Source organism: Micromys minutus (assembly GCF_963924665.1).
Source record: "Micromys minutus genome assembly, chromosome: X".
NCBI classification, from domain to species: Eukaryota; Metazoa; Chordata; class Mammalia; order Rodentia; family Muridae; genus Micromys; species Micromys minutus.
Genome location: NC_137970.1, coordinates 15,545,579 through 15,565,816, shown reverse-complemented (window position 1 = coordinate 15,565,816; position 20,238 = coordinate 15,545,579). Strand labels below are relative to the sequence as shown.

General features: G+C 37.7%; 1 protein-coding gene across 1 annotated transcript in view; it reads left to right on the top strand.

The window, feature by feature from the left end:
* The window catches only part of DGKK (diacylglycerol kinase kappa), a gene marked incomplete at both ends in the record, with an annotated part of 118,241 nt that overhangs the window by 54,484 nt on the left and 43,519 nt on the right, over positions 1-20,238 (top strand). Inside the window, 4 exons of the mRNA XM_080910888.1 lie at positions 15,603-15,738; positions 16,188-16,294; positions 16,548-16,673; positions 18,237-18,339. Of these exons, the coding sequence (XP_080767014.1) occupies positions 15,603-15,738; positions 16,188-16,294; positions 16,548-16,673; positions 18,237-18,339 (472 nt within the window). The remainder of the gene's footprint in view (positions 1-15,602; positions 15,739-16,187; positions 16,295-16,547; positions 16,674-18,236; positions 18,340-20,238) is intronic.

The window sequence follows — 20,238 nt, the reverse complement described above, 5'->3', positions numbered from 1 at the left end:
AAAACAAGAATTTCATTGTATGTCTTGAAATACAATGGAACGTGGCTGGAAAACGTTTAGGAAAGTGAACAGAAGAAGCATAGCCAGAGAGGTGACGCAGCTCTAATGGTAGAAGTGTTTCAGTGCTAGGTCCAGGCGTAAAGGCTTACAGTATGATACCATTTCAATGGAAAGAAGATTGGGTCGAGAAGAGTTGCTCAGCTGTACACTTTAGACATAAAGAATAGAGACGCAGAGGGATGGCTTAGTGGACAAAACTCGCTAATGAGCGAGAGAACCTGAATTAGCATCTCCAGCACCCACATAAAAAGCCCACCATGGCAGTGTATCCCTTTAACTCCAGGACTAAGGCCATGGAAGTACAGAGGCATGTGGGTTCCAGGACTTAATTGGCCCAACAGCATAACTAGGATTGAAATGTTTAGGTTGAGTGAGAGACCCTGTCTCACAAAATAACTTAGGGGGCAATACATTTTGATACCTCATGGCCTCCTCTACACTACATACCATACATGTACGTCAAGTATGTCAGACATGTACACACACACACACACACACACACACACACACACATACACACACACACACACACACACACACACACACACACACACACACACATGCACATACAGAACACAGAATGGATTGGACAGGGGGACACTAGCGGGTAGAACTTCAGGGAGTTATAGATACCTAAGGCAAAACAAAAGTAAATTCCAGTAGGATGATAGAAAAGGCAGACAAGGAGTAAATACTAATTTGTACACAGTGGACTAAGAAGAGAAGCTAGATATAAGAAGAAGATACAGTGGGAATGAGGGCAGAAGTCAGTGGTAGAGCACATAAACTACCAAGTGAAAGGTCCTTGGTTTCACCTGCACCATTGAAGGAGAGTGGTAGGAAGGAGGTTTTAACCAGAAAGTAAGGTACTAAAAAGGTTCCATTTCATGGAGCAGACCTTATGTTAAATCAAACATTGATTAGTTATTCCCACAATTTGTGCCACCATCGCCCCAGCATATCTCAGAGGCAGGACAGCACTGTAGAGCAATGATTTTTGTGGCTGGGTTGTTATTTATGTTTCCTTTCTGATGGTGTGGGAATACCTTGCTGTACCAAAAAGATCACCAGAATATTAGGGCAAAGGACCTGTGGAGGCACCACCAGTCCAGTCTCTCCCTGTTCAATGAATTGTTTGAGTGTGGTCTTCAGCAATGGGGCCTTGCTGTCACTTTGTGGCGAGTAACCTATTGTCTTGGCAACAGCCTGTGATGTTTCAGATTTCCATGGGACCCCTTTGGCCAGTTGTAATTTGGCCATTGTTATAGTTCAGTTTAGGTGCTGGACGCTTCTTTTGGTGGCAAGATATGACCAGTTAGGACTCCATCTCCCCCTCTATTTGGACACTTTATGAGGATTGACTTCTTATTATATTTAAGGAAGTTTCTATTGCACTACATTTCCATATACCAGCCCTCAAATAGCCCTCAGTTTAAGCTTTCTCCACCTGTCCATCTTACCCTCCCATTTCCAGTACATCTGCTCCCCCATTTGATCCATAAAATTTATTCTATATCTCTCTCCAAGGGAAATTCATATGTTTCTGTGCCAATGAATTCAAGGTTATTTCTCTTTCTCTTCTATGAGGTTCAATGTATCTGGTTTTATACTGAGGTCTTTTATCCATCTGGAGTTGAGTTTTGTACAGCGTGATAAAAAGAGTCTATTTTCATTTCTAGGCACAGAGCAATACAGATTGACCAGCACCATTTGTCAAACATGCTGTTTGTCTTTTTCCAGTGTGTATTTCTGGTTGCTTCATCAAAACTCAGGTGTCCATGAGTGTGTAAGGTTTATATCTGGTTCTTCAATTTAGTTCCATTGATCAATCTGTCTGTTTTGTGCCATAGGAAGTTGAGTATTGTTCTTTCAAGGACTGTAAAGTACTGTGTTGGAATTTTGATGGGGTTTGCATGGAATCTGCAATTGCTTTTGGTAAGATGTTATTTGAGGCTATTGTGGAAGATACTATTTCCTTGATTTATTTATCAATTTGTTCTTTGTATATAGGAGAGCTACAATTTTTTCTGAGTTTTTATCCAGCTACTTTGCTGAAAATGTTTATCAGTTGTAAGAGTTCTTATAGAATTTTGGGGGTCACTTATGTATACTATCATATCTCTGCAAATAAAGATACTTTGACTTCTTCCTTTCTAATTTGTGTCCCCTTGATTCCCTTCAGTTGTCTTATTGCTCTAGCTAAGACTTCAAAGACTATATTGAATCAATATATAGAGTGGACAACTGTGTCTTATTCCTGATTTTAAATAAATTGCTTTTAGTTTCTCTCCATTTAAGCTGATATTGGCTCTGGGCTTGCTGTGAACTTCTTTTATTGTGTTGAGGTATGTCTCTTGTATCCATATTTTCTCCAGGACTTTTATTTTGAATGATGTTGTGTAGATATACATTTTTGTGACCCACTTTTAATAAGAACTCAACTTCTCCTCTATCCTACCACCCAGTGGAAGTAGTTGTAGAGAAAAGTTATTAGGATATGGGGGAAGTGGACCTGTTTAGCAATACTCTGGTGGGGGGTGATCTTCAGTCCCATAGCAAACACCAAATAAGACTCAGCAGCTGCAGACCAGTCCTCTAGACAGGCAGACACCAGTTGAGAATCACCAGCTGTCCTTCAATCCTGAAGGAACCGCCAGGCTTGCTCAACCTGCCTGAGGTGAGGCCTTGGAACAGCAAGCTGCCTGCAGGAACCTCATGAGCATTTTGTGTGGAAGTAACAAGTTAAACTCAAGAACTCTGTGTAAGGTGAACCAATTCCTATGTGTTATTAAGGAAGAATGTTGAGGCTGAGCAAACCAAACCAATGCTCAGAGTTTGTCTCCCACTGTCAATGGGGTCAGATTTATAATCCTTCATCACAGGTGTTTGCTATATCCAAACATCATTTCACCTGTGTCTGCTTCAGGAAAACATTCTTTCACGTGTCTGCTTTAGAAAGGCATCCTTTCACCTGTGTGCCCCAGCAAAACATCATTTGACAGAATTAACTTGCCAAAGTAACAAGAAATTTCCAATTCAGTCTTGGATTTTGTCAAAGGTATTTTCTGCATCTAATGTGATGATCATGTCAATTTTTTTTGTCCTTCAGGTTTTTATATGATGGATTACATTTATTGGTTTTTGATTTGTAGATTAGGTTTACTATTATTTCATTGGTGTTTTGCATCTATGTTCCTAAGGGATATTAGTCTGTAATTCTCTTTGTTAAGTGGTTTGGGTATTAGAATAACTGTGGCCTCATAAAATGAATTGGCTTTTGTTGTGGTTATTGTCGTTGGGAGACTTTTAATAACTGCTTCTATTTCACTAGGGTTTATAGGTCTGTTGAAATTGCTTATTTGGTGTTGATTTAACTTTTCTAAGTGATACATAGCAAGAAAATTATTCATTGCTTTTAGATTTTTCAAATTTGTTGATGTGCAGGTTTTTAAAGTATGCCCTTAATATTTTCTGGGTTCCCATGACATCTGCATTTATGTCCTCCTTCCCATTTCTGGTTTTATTAATTTGGATATTCCTTCTCAGCCTTTTAGTTTTAGTTAGCTTGAACAAGAGTTTGCCTAGCTTGTTGATTTTCTCAAATAACCAAGTCTTTGTTTTACTGTTGTCTTCATTTCTCTTTTGATTTTAGCCCTGAGTTTGATTATTTCTTGCCATCTGTTTCTGTTTGGAGTGATTTCTTCTTTTTTTCTTTTAGAGCTTTCAAGCAGGATATTAAGTTGCTAGTGTGAGATGTCTCCATTTTTAAAATGTAACCACTTAGTGCTATGAATTTGCCTCTTAGAACAGCTTCTGTTGTATTGCACAAGATTGGGTATGTGGCATATTCATCTTCATTCAATTCTAGAAAGTCTTTTATTTCTTCCTTTAGTTCTGTCTTAACCAGTTTTTCATTCAGTAGAGAGCTTTCCATGAGCTTGCAAGCTTTTCGTTGTTTCTTTTGTTGGTGATATTCAGCTATACTCTGTGGTGGTCTCATAGGGTACATGAAGTTGTTTCAATTTTCTTGTATTTGATGAGACTTCCTTTGTGTCTCAGTAATTGTTCAAGTTTGGAGAAATTGTTCAAGTTTGGAGAAAGTTTCATGAGGTGCAGAGAAAAACATGTATTCTTTTGTGTTTTGGTGATTAAAAAAAAAAGAATTATTTATTTTATGTATATGAATGTGCTGTCTCTATCTTCAGACACACCAGAAGAGGGCATCAGATCCCATTACAGATGGTTGTGAGACACCATGTGGTTGCTAGGATTTGAACTCAGGACCACTGGAAGAACAGTCAGTGCTCTTAACCACTGGGTCTTCTCTCCAGCCTGGGTGAAATGTTTTGTAAACTTTTGTTAGGTCCATTTGTTTATAATATTAGATAGCTCCAGTTCTCTGTTTAATTTTTTGTTTAAATGATCCATCTATTCATAAGAGTGGTGTATTGAAGTGTCCTACTATCAGTGTGTGAGGGGTCAATATGTGATTGATGTGATAATAGTGCTTCATTTACATACTTAGGTGTCCTTGTGTTTTGGGCATAGATGCTAAGAATCACAATGTCCGCTAGATGGAATTTTTCCTTTGATGAGAATGCAGTGTCCTTCCTATCTCTTCTGGTTAGTTTTTATTTGAAGTCTATTTAGTCATATATTAAAATGGCTTCAACAGTTTGCTTCTTAGGTCTATTTCTCTAGAATTCCCAGTGGCCACAACTATCATGTCCACAGAAAATTTTCTACAGGCAACACACAGCCATCACATTCTTCTGAAAAATAGAGCATAAACAGAAACCAGGGGGTGGGGCACCCAACAAAGACAAAACCAGATATCAGCACCTAGAATTATAACAAACCCAGATGCTGAGACACCAGCATAAAAATAGAGTCGACAACAGCCAGAGCAACACTACAGCCCAGAAACCCCATTACAACACGCCCTGAACATTATAACATAGTTGAAACACAATAAAATGCTTTTTAAAAGTCAATACAAAGATAATAGAGGATCATAAGGAAGAAATGAATAAATCCCTTAAAGACATCCAAGAGCATGTGTATGTAACAATAATGAATGAAAAGAGAAGCTATGTATTTGAAAAGGAGTAAGGAGCAGTATATGGGAGTGCTTGGAAGGAGGAAAGGAAAGAGGCAATTGATATGTATTAAAATATTTTATGAGTCAAAAAGTAAAAAAAAAAAATAGGTAGTTTAAGGGTTTTTTTTTTAATCAGGAGCATATTAAGTTGCGCAGGCTAGCCTTGAACTCATTTTGTAGTCCTTGAACTTGTGTCTTCCTGTCCCCAAAGAAACTGATATTAGATCCCCATGTTACCAGTCTCAATTACTCCAATATTATGTAGTAGTTCTGCTTTTAATTTTTTGATGAATCACTCTATTCTTTTTCATAATGGTTAATTTGCATTTTAATAAACAAATTCTTAAAACTCCCTTTGTTCTATATCCTTTCCAACCTTTGAACCTCTCATTCATTTTTTTTTAGGTTTTATTTTATTTATTCATTTTAAATCCCTTTTACTGCCCCCTCCTTCCTTCTACTCCTCTTTTTTCAAGATTTATTTCTTTTATGTATATAAGTACACTGTTGCTGTCTTCAGACACACCAGAATAGGGCATCAGATCCCATTCCAGATGGTTGTGAGCCACCATGTGGTTTCTGGGAATTAAACTCAGGACCTCTGGAAGAGCAGTCGGTGCTCCTGACCACTGAGCAAACTTTCCATCTACTTCTCTTTTGTGTGTTTACTTTTTTGTCTATCTATCCTGGTAGCCTGTGTCTTATTATTAGGAAATTGAGTCCATTGATGTTGAGAGGTATTAATGACCAGTGATTGTTCATTCCTGTTATTTTGATGGTGGTGGTGGTGGTGGTGGTGGTGGTGGTGTGTGTGTTGTGTTGTGTTCCTTGTTTTTGTTGGTATGAAATTACTTATTTTTTTATGTTTTCTTGGATGCAGTTACTCTCCTTGGATTGGAGCTTTCCTTCTAGTATTTTCTGTTGGGCTGGATTTGTAGATAGAGATTGTTTGGACTTGGATTTGTCTTTAAATTTCTTGTCTTCTCCATCTATGGTGATTGAGAGTTTTGTTGAGTATAGTAGTCTAGGTTGACATCTGTGTGTGTGTGTGTTTTTGAAGGTTGCAAGATATCCAGGCCCTTCTAGCTATTAGAGTCACTTTTGTGAAGTCGGGTATAATTCTTTCAGGTCTGCCTTTGTATGTTACCTAGCCTTTTCCCTTGTTGCTTTTAATTTTCTTTTTTTGTTCTTCACATTTAGTGTTTTGATTATTGTGTGGTGGGAAGATTTTTTTTTCTGGTCCAGTCTAAACTGGTGTTCTGTAAGCTTCCTTTAAGTTGGCAAAGTTTTCTTCTATGATTTTGTTGAAAATATTTTCTGCATCTTGGAGCTGGGACTCTTCAACTTCTATTCCTATCGTTCTCAGGTAAGGTCTTTTCATGATATTCCAGATTGCCTGGATGTTTTGTGTTTTTTTATCCAGGAAATTTTTAGATTTAACATTTTTTGACTGATAGCACAATTTTCTTCTATTGTCGCTTCTACACCTGAGATTCTCTCTTCCTCTCTTGTATTCTGTTGGTGATGCTTGTAGCTGTTGTTCCTGTTCTCTGCTCTAGGTCTTCTATCTCCTCGGTTTGTGTTTTCTTTATTGCTTCTATTTCCACTTTCAGGTCTTGCACAGTTTTATTTATTTCCTTCACCAGTTTAACTCTATTTTCCTGTATGTCTTTAAAGCATTTTTTTTCTTTCTTCTTTGAAGACCTCTACCTGTTTGATTGTATTTTTCTGTATTTCTTTAAGTATTTATTCTTTTCCTCTTTGAAGGCCTCTATTATCTCTAGAAGATTGGATTTAAGATCATTTTCTTGTGCTTGGTTGTGCTAAGATATCCAGCACTTGCTATAGCAGGGTAACTGTGCTCTGAAGGTGTCATATTACCATGACTTTTGTTGATTGTGTTTTTTTGGAGGCCCTGTAGCCATCTGGATGACTTAGGTCCTTGGATGTTCCTGTTGTAGTAGGTACTGAGAGAAGGGTTAACCTCCATGGTCCAGGTGTGGCAGGCCATTTATGGGTATCCTTGGTCTGTGTGGTTCAGGCTCAGCAGGTCTGATGAAAGTAGGTGGAGAGGTGGAGGGAGAAAGTTTGTCCAGCTGGGATATCAGGTTGCTCAGGGCCACTTGGCTTGCCCCAGAGGACTCAGCAGGCAGGGTATATCCTCTCATCTCTTTTGATCAGAGTATTCTACCAGGAAAAAGATAATATTTCCCCATGGTTTTGATTTGCATTCAGTGGCAGTGATACTAAGCCTTTTCAATTGACCTTCATGATAAAAGTCTGCTCAGGCTTGTTGACCTTTTAAAGGACTGCAGTTTTGTTTATCAGTTTGTTTTTAAAAATTAAAATGTGGTTACACTCTTGTCTCCCCTTCCCTTTCTTCCCACTGACCCTCCCATACTCCTTCTAGTAAAAGAGGCCCTTTTTCTTTAGTCGAGATCACACACACATACACATCAGAAAATTTAAGGTTGCTTGCATGTCTATGATTTCAAAGCTGTCTAATTGGTATTGGATAACCAATTAGGGGCTCATCCCAGGGAAAGGTCATGTCTCCCATTTTCAGCACTCCTCACCTGCCTGTAGGTCTTTAGTTAAGGGTGGAATTCTATGAGCTTTACCCATACTACGCTGTAATGCCTATTGGTGCAGTTGTTATTCGGGACTAGTTTAGGCAGCCATATACTGAGGCATCATGGATGACCTTCCCTTTACTTTCTAGAAAATACAATCTCACAACAGATTTCCTGGTCCCCTGGCTCTGAAATCATTCCACCTCCTCTTCCTGCATGTTCCCTGAGCCTTGGGTATAGAAGCTGTGTTGGAGATAAATCTTTAGAGTTCTGCACCCAAACTCAAAAGTGACCGGTGGTTTTCTACATTTTGACCACTTGCATTTTTCTGTGATCATCAGTGTCAGTTTGCAGAGAGAAGTTTCTCTGATGGACGTGGGGGATATCTACACTTATCTGTGGATGTAGGAATAGATCTTCAGAATGCAATAAGGAATTTGCTGGTTTAGTGAAGTGGCAGTTGTAGGTTCTTCTCTAAGATATGACTTCACTAGCCCTGAGGAATTAGCTGGGTTTCTAGCACTAGGCCTTAAGTCCAATTAGAAGGTTGTTACCACCAAGATATGGGGGCCACTATCACACTCTTAAGTTTATCAAGCCAGGCTCGAATTCTTGTTTCATAGGTGTTGCAGCTAGATAGAACTAGATAGTGGCTTCCTGCCCTTGGAAGCTCACATGGCCCCTACCATGGAAGCTAGTTCTAAGGAGGCTTGCAGGTCAGATCCTGTGTCGAAATAGAGACTCACCCCATCAACCTTTAAGAAGCAATCGAGGCTAATAGCAATAGCCTATATTGTTTTAGAAGATTCTTGAACTCCCTTGAGCAGCAACTCCAAAGAGAGTTTCTCATGACTGGTATTTGAAATTGTGTTAATCTACAATTCTGGTGGGGAATATTGTCTGCTCAAGAAGGATAACTCATATATATATATAACTTTATATATATATAACAATATATTATATAATATAAATGTTTATATTATTTATAATATATATATATTTATGACAATTTAAATAAATTAATTTTGATATAATTCCACATGGATTTTCAGACCTGCATAGTGTTACTGATTCTCCTTCCTTCTTTCCTTCTGTACTGAATTCCTTCCCCATCTCAGTATCACCCACTCATAATACCTATTCCCCCCCAAGGCACCTTTATCATTTTATAGTCCTCTCTAGTAAAACACTTGTTTTTTGTTTTCAATGAAATTTCTTAAATATTTTGGATATTATTTCCTCAGGTTTGCAAACATTTTCTCTCATTTTGTACGCTCTTACTTTGCCTTATTTATTTTGCAATGCTGAAGTTTAATATCATCCCAAATAGACTAAAAAAATTAGTCTGTTTTTGCTTTGGTTACCTGTGCTATCAAGATCATGTAAGGAAAAATGTTGTCCCAACCAATGTCACAGACAAGATCATGTCTTCTAGATTTTGGTACTCTTACAGGCTTGAGTCTTCTCTTTGCATCTTTAATTTGTTCTGACTGGCTATGTTGTGTGTGCTAGGGGTGTCAAATTTCATTCTGCATATTGATACCCAGAATTCCCTGCAGCACATGCTAAAGAAAGATGTCCTCTCTCCATTTTGTTTTCTAAAATCCTTCATGAAAATTTGTGATAAGTTTATGGGTCTATTTTGGGGTATTCTGTTTCATTGCTTTATATATTGTTTTAATGACAGTACCATGATGGTTTGATTATAACTGCCTTATGTTTTCAAATCAAGGAGTATGATACCTCTGGCTTTGTTCTTTGGTTCAAGATTATTTTGGGTTCCATACAAGCTCAAAGTAGTTTATTGCATGTCTATGAGGATGACATTGAAATTTTCACGTCTACAAAATTCAATTGTATTGAATCTGTAGACTGCTCTGCATATTATTAACATTTTCATAGTACTAATTCGAATACCTTTTGATTTATTTGCATTTTCTTACATTATTTTACTAGTTTAATGCCTTTTCACTGTGTAGATCTTTTACATCATTGGCTATATTTACACTTGGGTACTGAAATTTAAAACTGCCTTTACAAGTAGGATTGTTTTCTTAATATTTCTGGTAGATCATTGTTAGTATATGGAAACACAAATGATTCTTGGATTCTAATTTTATATCTTAATACTTAACATAACTCACCATTTTAAATGTTTTTTTTCTAGCCCATGGGCAATGGGTAGAGTAGGAGCAGCTCATCAGCAAATGAAGACAAAGTTTTTTTTGGGGGGGTTGTTTTGTTTTTTTATGGTTTTATTTTCTATTAGAATGGTTCTTTGTTCTTTTTCTTGCCTAATTTCTCTGCTAGGACTCCCAGTACTATACTGAAAAGGAGTGACATTTGGCATCCCATTTTGTCCTTGATCTTAGAGGAAGCTTTCAGCTCTTAGCTCTTGAGAACTGTGTTATCTATGGATTCATCATAAATGGCCTTTGTTGTGTTTAGATAAAATTCCTTTGTTTATAACCTATTGAGACCTATCTGGAAGGGATGTTGAATTTCATCAAATATTTTTTCTGCATCTGTTGAGATGGTCCTGGTAATTTACATTTGATTTTGTTAATATGGCATATCATAGATATAGATTTTTGCATCCATGGTCAACAAGAATATTGTCCCACAAGTTAATTTATGTTTTTGTGATAGTTTTTTCTGTTACTTTAGCATCAAGGAAAATCAGCCTTGTAAAATGTTTGGGAGTATTGTTCATTCTTTGATTCTTTAGATGATTTTAAGAATTTGTGGTTCTGAGACACAAACCTAGTACCTCATGCATTCAAGGTAATAACTTTACCACTGAACTACAATCACATTCCTTCTTTGTTCCTTAAGTGTTTGGTAGAATTAAATGGTGATGCTATCTGAGCCTAGAATTTTCTTTGGTGAATGACTTTTATTATTTATTCAATCACATCACTTGTCATTGTTCTGCTCCAATTTTCTCATCATTCATGATTCAGGCATTTATTCATCTCCTTCCTGTTGGGGGTAAAGGTGCTTAGAAATTCAGTGTCTAACAAAGACCCACTTTCTTTGTCAAAGACAGCTATCTTTGTGCTGGGTCTTCATGTGACAAATACAAGAGTGAGAAGATTCTGAAGGCTCTTATATAGGAACTAATATAGGAATTATTCTTTATGGCTCCACCTTCAGTACATAATCATTTCTCACGGGCTCTCTGGTAATGCCAACACATGGAGCATGGCAATTTCAGTATATGAATGGGGCATTACACAAACAATCCATTGCAAGTGAAGAATCTCATTAGAGCAATGGTGTGTATATTTTAGAGATGATAAAAAGCAAATACAAGTGCCCAACTATATGGCTTTGAAAGCATCAGGCCAACTGTTCTGTCATGGAAATCTGTATGCCTATTAGACTTTTGAATCTCTCTTCAAATTTGATTTTTAAAAATATATATATCAGCAAAAAGAAAGGCCTGTGGTAACATCCTATGCCAGTCCTTGGCTGCTAAAACAGCACCCGAAAAATCTGTAACTTAAAACACATCAATTTTCAAAGTGGGTGTGATTTATAAACCATTATCACTTAAGAAAAGTTCAAGGTCATCCTTAGCTAAAGAGCAAATCCGAGGCCAGCTGGAGCCACATGAAACCCTGCTTAAAACAAAACCATAAACCAAAACCATAAATGTATTCTCTTACAGTCCTTCAAGGTCAAAAATCTGATATCAAATTGAGAATAGAAGCATGTCTCTTTGAAGGCCTCAGGAAAGAATCCTGTGCCTAGGCTTTGGTTGTTACTGGAAATTCTCGGTGTTCTTGGGTTTGCTCTATATCATTGCAGTATCTGCCTCAGCCATCCCAGGGTGCTTTTCTGTGTGTCGGTTTGTTTTGTATTTTCCCAAGCTATTCGCCTCTTTTGATAAGAAGAGTACACCAGTAATGTATTAGTAAAAGATCGTGTATTGTTCCTCTCTGTCCTCTGTGTTTGTTCCTTTTGAGGGGTGATATTTTCCCTCTACCTGTAGACATGTGACACCTCAAAACCAAATTCTTTGCCTCTAACATTTCCATATTGAAAGCAGTGGAGGATTGATACACTCATTCTGAAGACCTACAAAAGGCTACTGATCTGAAGACAGCTGGAACCCAGAAAGACAAGTTCTCTTAGGTTTATGGGCCTGCAACTAAGTACCTATGGCTCAGTGTAGTCTCCCAGCGTCATTTTCTCAGCCTATCTAATGGCATCTCTCTCTAACTAAGGAAGTGGTCCCACCTTCTGCAACAAAAATGGCAGTGACTTTCTCCAACAGGCCCACACTCTTATGTTGGCAAGAATGATGATTTTGAGCCCTTCCCCAACATTTCTAGCCTCCAAACCATCATTGGAACCTATTATCCTATTTTCCCGATGTTCACACCTAATAGCTTTATTTGTCACTATATGTTGTTGTGTCTCAAAAGTCTAGCAACCTCCTTTCACTGAGTCTCCCACTGAACTTTTCAGGCCACGGTAACAGTATTACACTGAGATCGCTGACTTGAGAATCATGTCTTATACTGAATCTATGTAGAAAACATTTGTCTATCTGTACCATGGGTGTGCACTCCAGAATGTACTATTTTGTGCATGAAATACAGATAGGCTGAGAATGGAGAGGTTGAGAAGTTGCCAAATCTTTAAGTTCTGACAACTTTTTATTAATAGATCATTTGTGAGCTGATCTGTAACCCTACCCCAAACTCATATGTTGACAGTTCATCCCCCAAATGTGACTATGCATAGAAATAGGACTTGAGGGAGGTGATTAAGGTCAAATTGAGCCATGACTGCAGAGACCAAATGCAGTCCAGCTAACAGCTAAGTGAGAGAAAAACAAGAAACAGTTCCTTCTTTCTTTGTATGCATGCATGAAGTAAAATCCGTGTGAGCAGATATTAAGGTGCCCATAGTCAAGCCATGAAGAAGGCCCTTGGGAACAACATAGGTTGACTGTTTGCTCTTGAACATCCCCATTTCTAAACAGCGAGGAGATAGTTCTCTGTTGTTTAAGCCATCTAGTCTGTACATTTTGCTCTGGAAAGATAGACAAAGCTGTTCTCACATTGGGGGGCGGGGCTGGTGAACTTCTTTAATCCTTGCACTTGGGAGGCAGAGGTGTAGTTCTGAGTTCGAGGCTGGCATGGTCTACAGAGAGAGTAACAAAACCCAAACCAAACAACCAACAAAAACAAACAAATAAACAAACATCCTCCCAAACAAACAGTTCCCATAACAATTTATTTATCCTTTTCCTGTTGCTTTTTCTATAAGCAGCAGAAAAAAAATCAGAACCCTCATACTTTACTTGAAACATTGTCTGCTAAGGGTTCATGTTTATCATTCAGACACTCCACTTGCCATTCAACAGCACAAGAAACCAGTTCTGATCCACCCAGAAAAGGCAGAAAAGAATCACCTCTCTGCCCTTTTCTCTAGAATGTTTCTTGTTTCCATCAGAGACAGTACCAGAAGCAGCTCATATTTCTTATATTCTACTCAAGGCAATATAGTCATTCAAGTTTACATATGTCTCAAAAATCATGGTATGTATATATAAAAATAAGTTCTGTACTTTTAGGATCTGTTACAGAACGTCTACATCCCAACCCCAAAATCTATATTCATTTCCCAGGATTGCTGTAACAAACAAAACTGAGTGGACTGAAGCAACATGGATTTATTCTTTCATATTTCTAGAGGATAGACATTTGGATTTGTGTTCATGATACAGTCAGAGTCTCTTTGAAGGCTCTAGAAAGAATGATTCTTTGCTGCTGCTGAGTCTCCTTTTCCTTTTTCCTCTTCCTCTTCTTCCTCCTCCTTTTTAAATCTGGTGGTTACAGACCAACCTTAATATTTCTTGGATTTCAGGTACATTATTGAATCTCTGCCGACTGTCACATGATATTGTCACCTGCATGTCTGTGTACTCTATGTTATCACAAGGCGTTCTCTTCTCTGATTACATCTCTTTCCATATTTTCTTATTCTTATAAGAACAACAGTCCTTGAATTAAGTCCCATTTGATTACATCTGCTAAGATAGTATGTCCTAATAAAGTCAAATTCATGGACAACAAAGGTTGGGGACTTAAGCACGCTTGAAAGGACATAAAATTCAAACTACCACAAGTATTCTTTCAGGACTGGATCAAACTTTCCTTAGCGAATAAATTAAGACAAGGGATATAAATACTATTATCCCTAACAACTGAATCCAAGCAATGTCCATTAAATATGTGCTCCTTCATAGATACTACAGGATCAAGGTACCCAATCAGAGTTCTTTATTTCTTCTACTTGGTCGTATAGAGCCTTGCACTTAAAAAATAATTCAACCACACTATGATTATCTCTTTGAGAATGTTTCCTCCAATAGGCCGAGTTCCTTGATATCTGTGACTTAATTGATCTCTGTAGCTCCAGTATTTAGTATGTTACCTGACATATAGTTATAGGTCCCTAGTAATTTGGACAGAAGAGCAGAAACTTGGAAAGAGGGACGATTTTTTTATATATAGTCAGCAGCCTTGGGAATAGAAAGGACTTGTGACGTCAGAGTGCCAATGTCAAGACTCCCTGCTTTCTATTCTGATGTTCCCAGGCCTGGGGCTTTTCAAGGCAACAGCCTACAATAAAACTCTAATCACAAAGAAATGCCAAATTGTCACTTCATCATAGTAGCTTTGTCTACCAAAAAATAAAAAAATAAAAAGACCCAAAAAGATTCTATCCAAAAGTAGTTTAACACATAACCCACATGCCCATGGGGAATGAAGATCAGAGAGTACTCTGTGCAGGCTATGTCTTGGATGGGTAATTCCAGTAAATGGGTTAAGTCTGAACTTAAGTCTGAGCCCTCAAGAGCAACCTCTTTAATGGTCTGCTGTCAAGTTACATCTGGGAGAATGTATTGTTCTTTTAACATCTTCCCACGCCTTTGCACACACACAACCCCATGATAAATGACAAGAATAAGAACCTATGTGTGTTTATGCCTAAACATTTTTAAAGGCAGAGGAGAAACTGAAATATTCATGCTAACTAGAGAAAGGATGAGCAATTGTTTTGAAAATATATGCAAAACAAAGTCAGGGGACTTCAGTACCCAGACATCTATACAACTTGAAGCATTGCTGATACATGGGAGTCAGGCTGTGCTAACACAAATTACAGATTCGTTCGAAAGGAGACACCACAAGGGCAAGGGATGTATCTTGTTAATGATTATGTCTCAAATGACTTGAAAAATACCATGTATATCATAGCAATTCAGTAAATATTTGTTTAATACCTTATTGAATGGATTTAAATGATTAACCAAGAAACTGCTGTAGGCAGTCAAAGCCTGTTTTTTTTTTTTTTTTTAAGTTCCTAAGAGAAGGATTTAAGGCTCTTTCAAGTAAAGCACTGCTCTGCTCACTGGGCAGCAGTGTTCTGAGGAAGAGATAAACGCTCTCAGGTACTCCTGTGAGCCCTGCCACCTGCCTGCCTTTGTCTGAGCATTACTGCTTCCTTTGCTTCCTATTTAAAGGGAACCAAGACCGGTCCAAATAAATTTTGCTTGGACTAAGCTAATATGGTAGTTTAGAGCAAGAGATATAAAGACCCTTGCTTCTGCCTTCAGCTCCTCCTTGAGATTATTCCCATTTCTTCCTTTTTTTTCCTTCTGAAGCTAGTCATAATACAAAATTAAAACAAAAAGTGGCGACTGTGTCTACCTCTTAGTACTCTCTGTCACACACTTTGACACCTGCATTGTGAGCCATTTTAGCCCTAGCAACAGATTTTCTGTGCTTCCCTAATCCACCTCTGTGATTGACCGTCCATTCTTTCTTGTCTTTGTTTTACTTCAGATACCTGCAGCTGAAAACAACCCTTTCCTTGTCGGAATGCACTGCTGGTATTCCAGTAATACTCCTCGGACTCAGTTCTGCAATGTTTGTCGAGAGAACATCCCTGCCTTATCTCGAGATGCCATCATCTGTGAAGGTACCTTTCTGGTTGCTTTAGAAAGCAGAGCTCAGTGGATAGAAATAGGCATGAAGAATTTAGAATTACTGACCCAATCTGAGCCTTTGACTCTTGTGTGGCATTAATCCCAATGGAGGGAAAGCCAAAAGAAATTAGCATGAAGGGCTGTTCTCATAGATAAAATGGAGGGGTGAATATATAGGAAGACTATATGGTCATAAGGATTGAACAATTAGAAATAACATTTTTCCTACTATCCATTCTGATGTAAAATAAAATACCTTAAAATGGATAGTAGGAAGCTTATCTTGCAAGGGACTGGTTTACATTAGACAAAGGCCTCTGGAAATGACTCAAAACTACTTAGAAAGTGCTTGTATTCTAACCTCCAGAGAAGCTTAGGGAAGGGCATTAGAATTTACATTGTCACCAGATTTACACCTATTTTTTTCTTCCTCCTTTCACAGTATGCAATGTGAAATCTCACAAATTCTGTGCTTTGAGAGCAAACAAAGACTGCAAGTGGAATACTTTATCCGTAACTGATGACCTTCTTCTACCCGCTGATGAAATAGTAAGTAGTATCCTCCCCCATGTTTTAAAATCATGACACACAGGGACAGGAAGATTTCTCTCTGACACTAGACAAGCAAAGTAGGCTCTTCCCCAGTGTCTAATGATCTGACAGATACCAATGGGTTAAACTCCAACTCCTATTTTTCATTAGTCAGTGGCATTAAGGGGAGGGGCGTCCATGGGTGGTAGAATTATCCAGGAATTTCCTTCTTTTATCACTAATTTCTATCTCTTGCCTTTGTCCCTTTCAGCAAACAATGCCACATCAGTGGGTAGAAGGAAATATACCCGCCGGCTCTCGGTGTGTCGTATGTCACAAGAGCTGCGGTAGTCATCACAGACTTCAGGATTTCCGCTGCCTCTGGTGCGGCTCTACAGTAAGACTCTTTCCATATCTTTGATCCTTAAATTTGTTTCTAGAGAAGAGGTAGATTAGAGATTGTTTTTAACTATATAAGGATAAATAGATAAGTAGATATGTAGATATAGATTCCTTAGTACAGAGCCCAGTAACTTGGCCTTTCATAGATGGTTATGGAATTTGGGGGAGAAAGATTTAAGGTATCCATAATCTGATGCTTCTTAATTGATAAAGTCATCTTGGAAATGAGAAAAGCTGAATTCGAAATTGGCAATATTACCAATTAGAAATAAAATCTGGAGTCTATCTTTAAGAAAGAATAGACTCAAGAATATTTCCTAGAAACTTACAATCTTTATTAATGGTTAATAATAACAACAAGCTATCATTGCTACTACATATGAGTATCTTCTATTCATTATCTCAATTCTTAGAACAACATTGAACTAAGCCTCATTGTCCTCATTTTACAGATGGGTAATGTGGGAGGCTCAGAAAGGTAGACCCAAGGTCATATAGCCAGCCAGAAATAAAGTCTTGACTAATATCTAATTCTCCTAAGACCATGTTCCTAACTGCAACACCACCACATATCTAAAACACTGAGCCTCAAATGAAGATAATTTTTGCTCTAGATAACATCTGGCAATATCTGGAGACATTTTTCATGGCCAAACATAGACTGGACAGGAAGCATGTAACTGTTATATAACCTTTTCTTCAAAACTTACAATGTACAGGATAGTATCCTATATTATGAAATTACAATGTTATAAAATTATAAAATATATAAACTATAATATATTATAGATAATATACATTCTCTACAACTAGTAAAATATTTGGGGGAATGGTTATTTGTGTATGTACGTCAAAGAGTTGACAGTCTTCAAACTGTGATCTATCACAGAGATTGAGACTTTGGTCTTGACTTTTTAAAGCTTTTATGCTTCTCTCAAACTGAGTTTTCTAAGACAAGAAGACACTGAAATAGGCTTCTTCACTGAAGAGCCTGTCCACTGGCCTCTTTTTAATTGCTTGTGACTAGCTATGCCAGCCAGGCTCATGTCCCTAGTAACTGCAGTTGTTTAGGATGTGGTACTTGGTTGCTTCAGTATTTCCCAGCTATTTGACCTTAGGTTAGAGCCTTTACCTCCCATCTGCTCAGTTCTAAACTGAGTGCAATGATGCTTTTCATGACACATACAGGTGTTCTAAAGATGGACAGATAAACACCTTATCAGGATTGGGACTTTGGAAATGCAAGAAAGTTCTCCCTTCAGCAGGCTACTAACATTGTGTCTGAAGGCTAGTGACATCTCAGTGTGTATAGAGTCTTCAGAAAGACACCTCTTTAAAGGGCCAGATTTCTGCATGCTCAGGGAGACTGCTGTTTCACAGTAGAACAAGGTGGGTGGTGTCAGGCAAGTCAGAGCTTATGTAGCTAGTACCAGATATCAGAAAGGGAGACTTGTAATATTAAGGATCTAATTATTGGGATGAAACCAGAAACTAATCAATGTTCTTCTTTCTCTCTCTCTCTCCCCTTCCTTGCTCTTTTGTGCTCTTATCGTTTCAGGTGCATGGGCCTTGCCAGAAGCGGTTTTCCAAGGAATGTTCCTTCGGAAGTCGTCGCTCATCGATAGTGCCACCAACGGCACTGAGCGACCCTAGGGGCGATGGTGAGTACATTGGCTTTTACTTCAGAGGCACTGGGGAGGGTCGGAAGGGATAAAGGCTGGGGGAAGGGCAGAACTTATTCTCTACAACTACTAAAATGTTGGGGGAGGGATGGTGATTTTTACATGTGCATCAAAGAGTTAGTCTTGAAACTGTATAGTGGTGAACATTGTATTTCAGTGTATGTATGTATACATGTGTATGGGCATGTTCTCTGTCACAGCTCTGATTGTTTAAAATTAATTTGTTTTCTTGAGCGTTTTCAAATACTACCTAATCTATCAAATGAATTTGTTTCTTCCCCTGGGTTCAAAGACTATCAAAAGCCTATGTTATGTTACTGTTGAAATACAAACAAACATCAAAATGGTTACCAAATCTGTACTCTTTGCAGATACTTTGTTACTTCCCAGATAATAGTGATTTATTCTTTTTCACAAGGTACTTGAAGCCTACAAAGAGAGATCTCAGATAGACATTCTAGAACAAATAATCATGATGAATCTATGGTCTTGGTCCAACACAATGTTAAACAACTGAATAGAGCATTTTAAGTATTAAAAAAATAGACATTTGGATATCAAATAAGAGTTAGAAATATTGGCACAAAGAGATATCAGGTACTGAAGGAGCCATTTCCAGAGGTTTCTAAAAGCATGGGCCTCATAATACCATATAAAACCATAAAGGTAAATTTACTCAGAGATGCATAAATATATTATTCTAAGATCCATTCAAATATTTATTTTCATAACATCACTGACTTGATGACTTGGTCAATAAGAGATGGTTGACTAGATAGAAGAATGAAGAGACTTGGGAAAGGTGAAATGGATACATTAGAAAAAGTAACAAGCTAATCACTTGAGAAAATTCAGGCTGCTCATGAGGTCAACCTAGTTTTTTGGCATTATTAACATTCATTTACCCCCTATTTATTGAAAATAGATTCTTTTCTCATACAATATATCACAATTACAGTTTTCTCCTCCTCTATTCTTTTGATTTCTCTTTTCCAAACCTCCTCTCCCATCTGAATCCATTCCCTTTCTGTCTTTCATTAGAAAAGAACAGACTTCTAAGAGTTTAAAAACAAATGTATATGTGTGTATATATATGCATATATAGTCTCAATATATATATTGAGGTTTCTAATTACCCACTTCTTCTTACTCTTTAGGGTCCAACCAACTCAAATCAATTCTATGAGTGTATGTGTATATATATTTGTGTGTATGTGTGTATATATGTATACATATATATACACATAATTATATATATAATTATATATACAAATGTGTATAAATATATATTATATATATAAAGATAAAGCAATGTCATCACATCAAAGTTGAGCAAGTCAAACCAACAAAAGGAAAAGAATTCCAAGGGAAGGCCGACTAGTCAGACACTCACTTGTTTACATACTCAGGATTCCCATTAATATAGTAAACTGAAAGATATAATATATATGCAGAAGACCTGGTGTAGACCCATATAGGCCTTGTGATTGCTGTTTCTAGTCTCTGGGAGTTCATATGAGTTTTGCTTATTTTAATTAGAAAGCCTTATTCTACTGGTATCCTCCATCCCCTCTGGCTCTTGGACTCTGTGCCTCCTCATGATTTCCTGAGCCCCAAATAGAGGGATTTGATAAAAATATCCCATTTAGGGCTGAGTGTTTCAAGGTCTTTCACTCTATGGCTAATGTCAGGTTGTGGGTCTCTGTATATGTTTCCCTCTGCTGCAGGAGGAAGCTTCTCTGATGATGACAGTCAACTTACTTTTAAACCTTAGGCTTTCTCCTGACACTTCCTGGACTTCTTAGCCTAGAGAAATAATCTGTTCAAGAAAGAGTAGGCTGTCCTGAGACATTCTATTCTAGAGCAATTTCCTTCTTC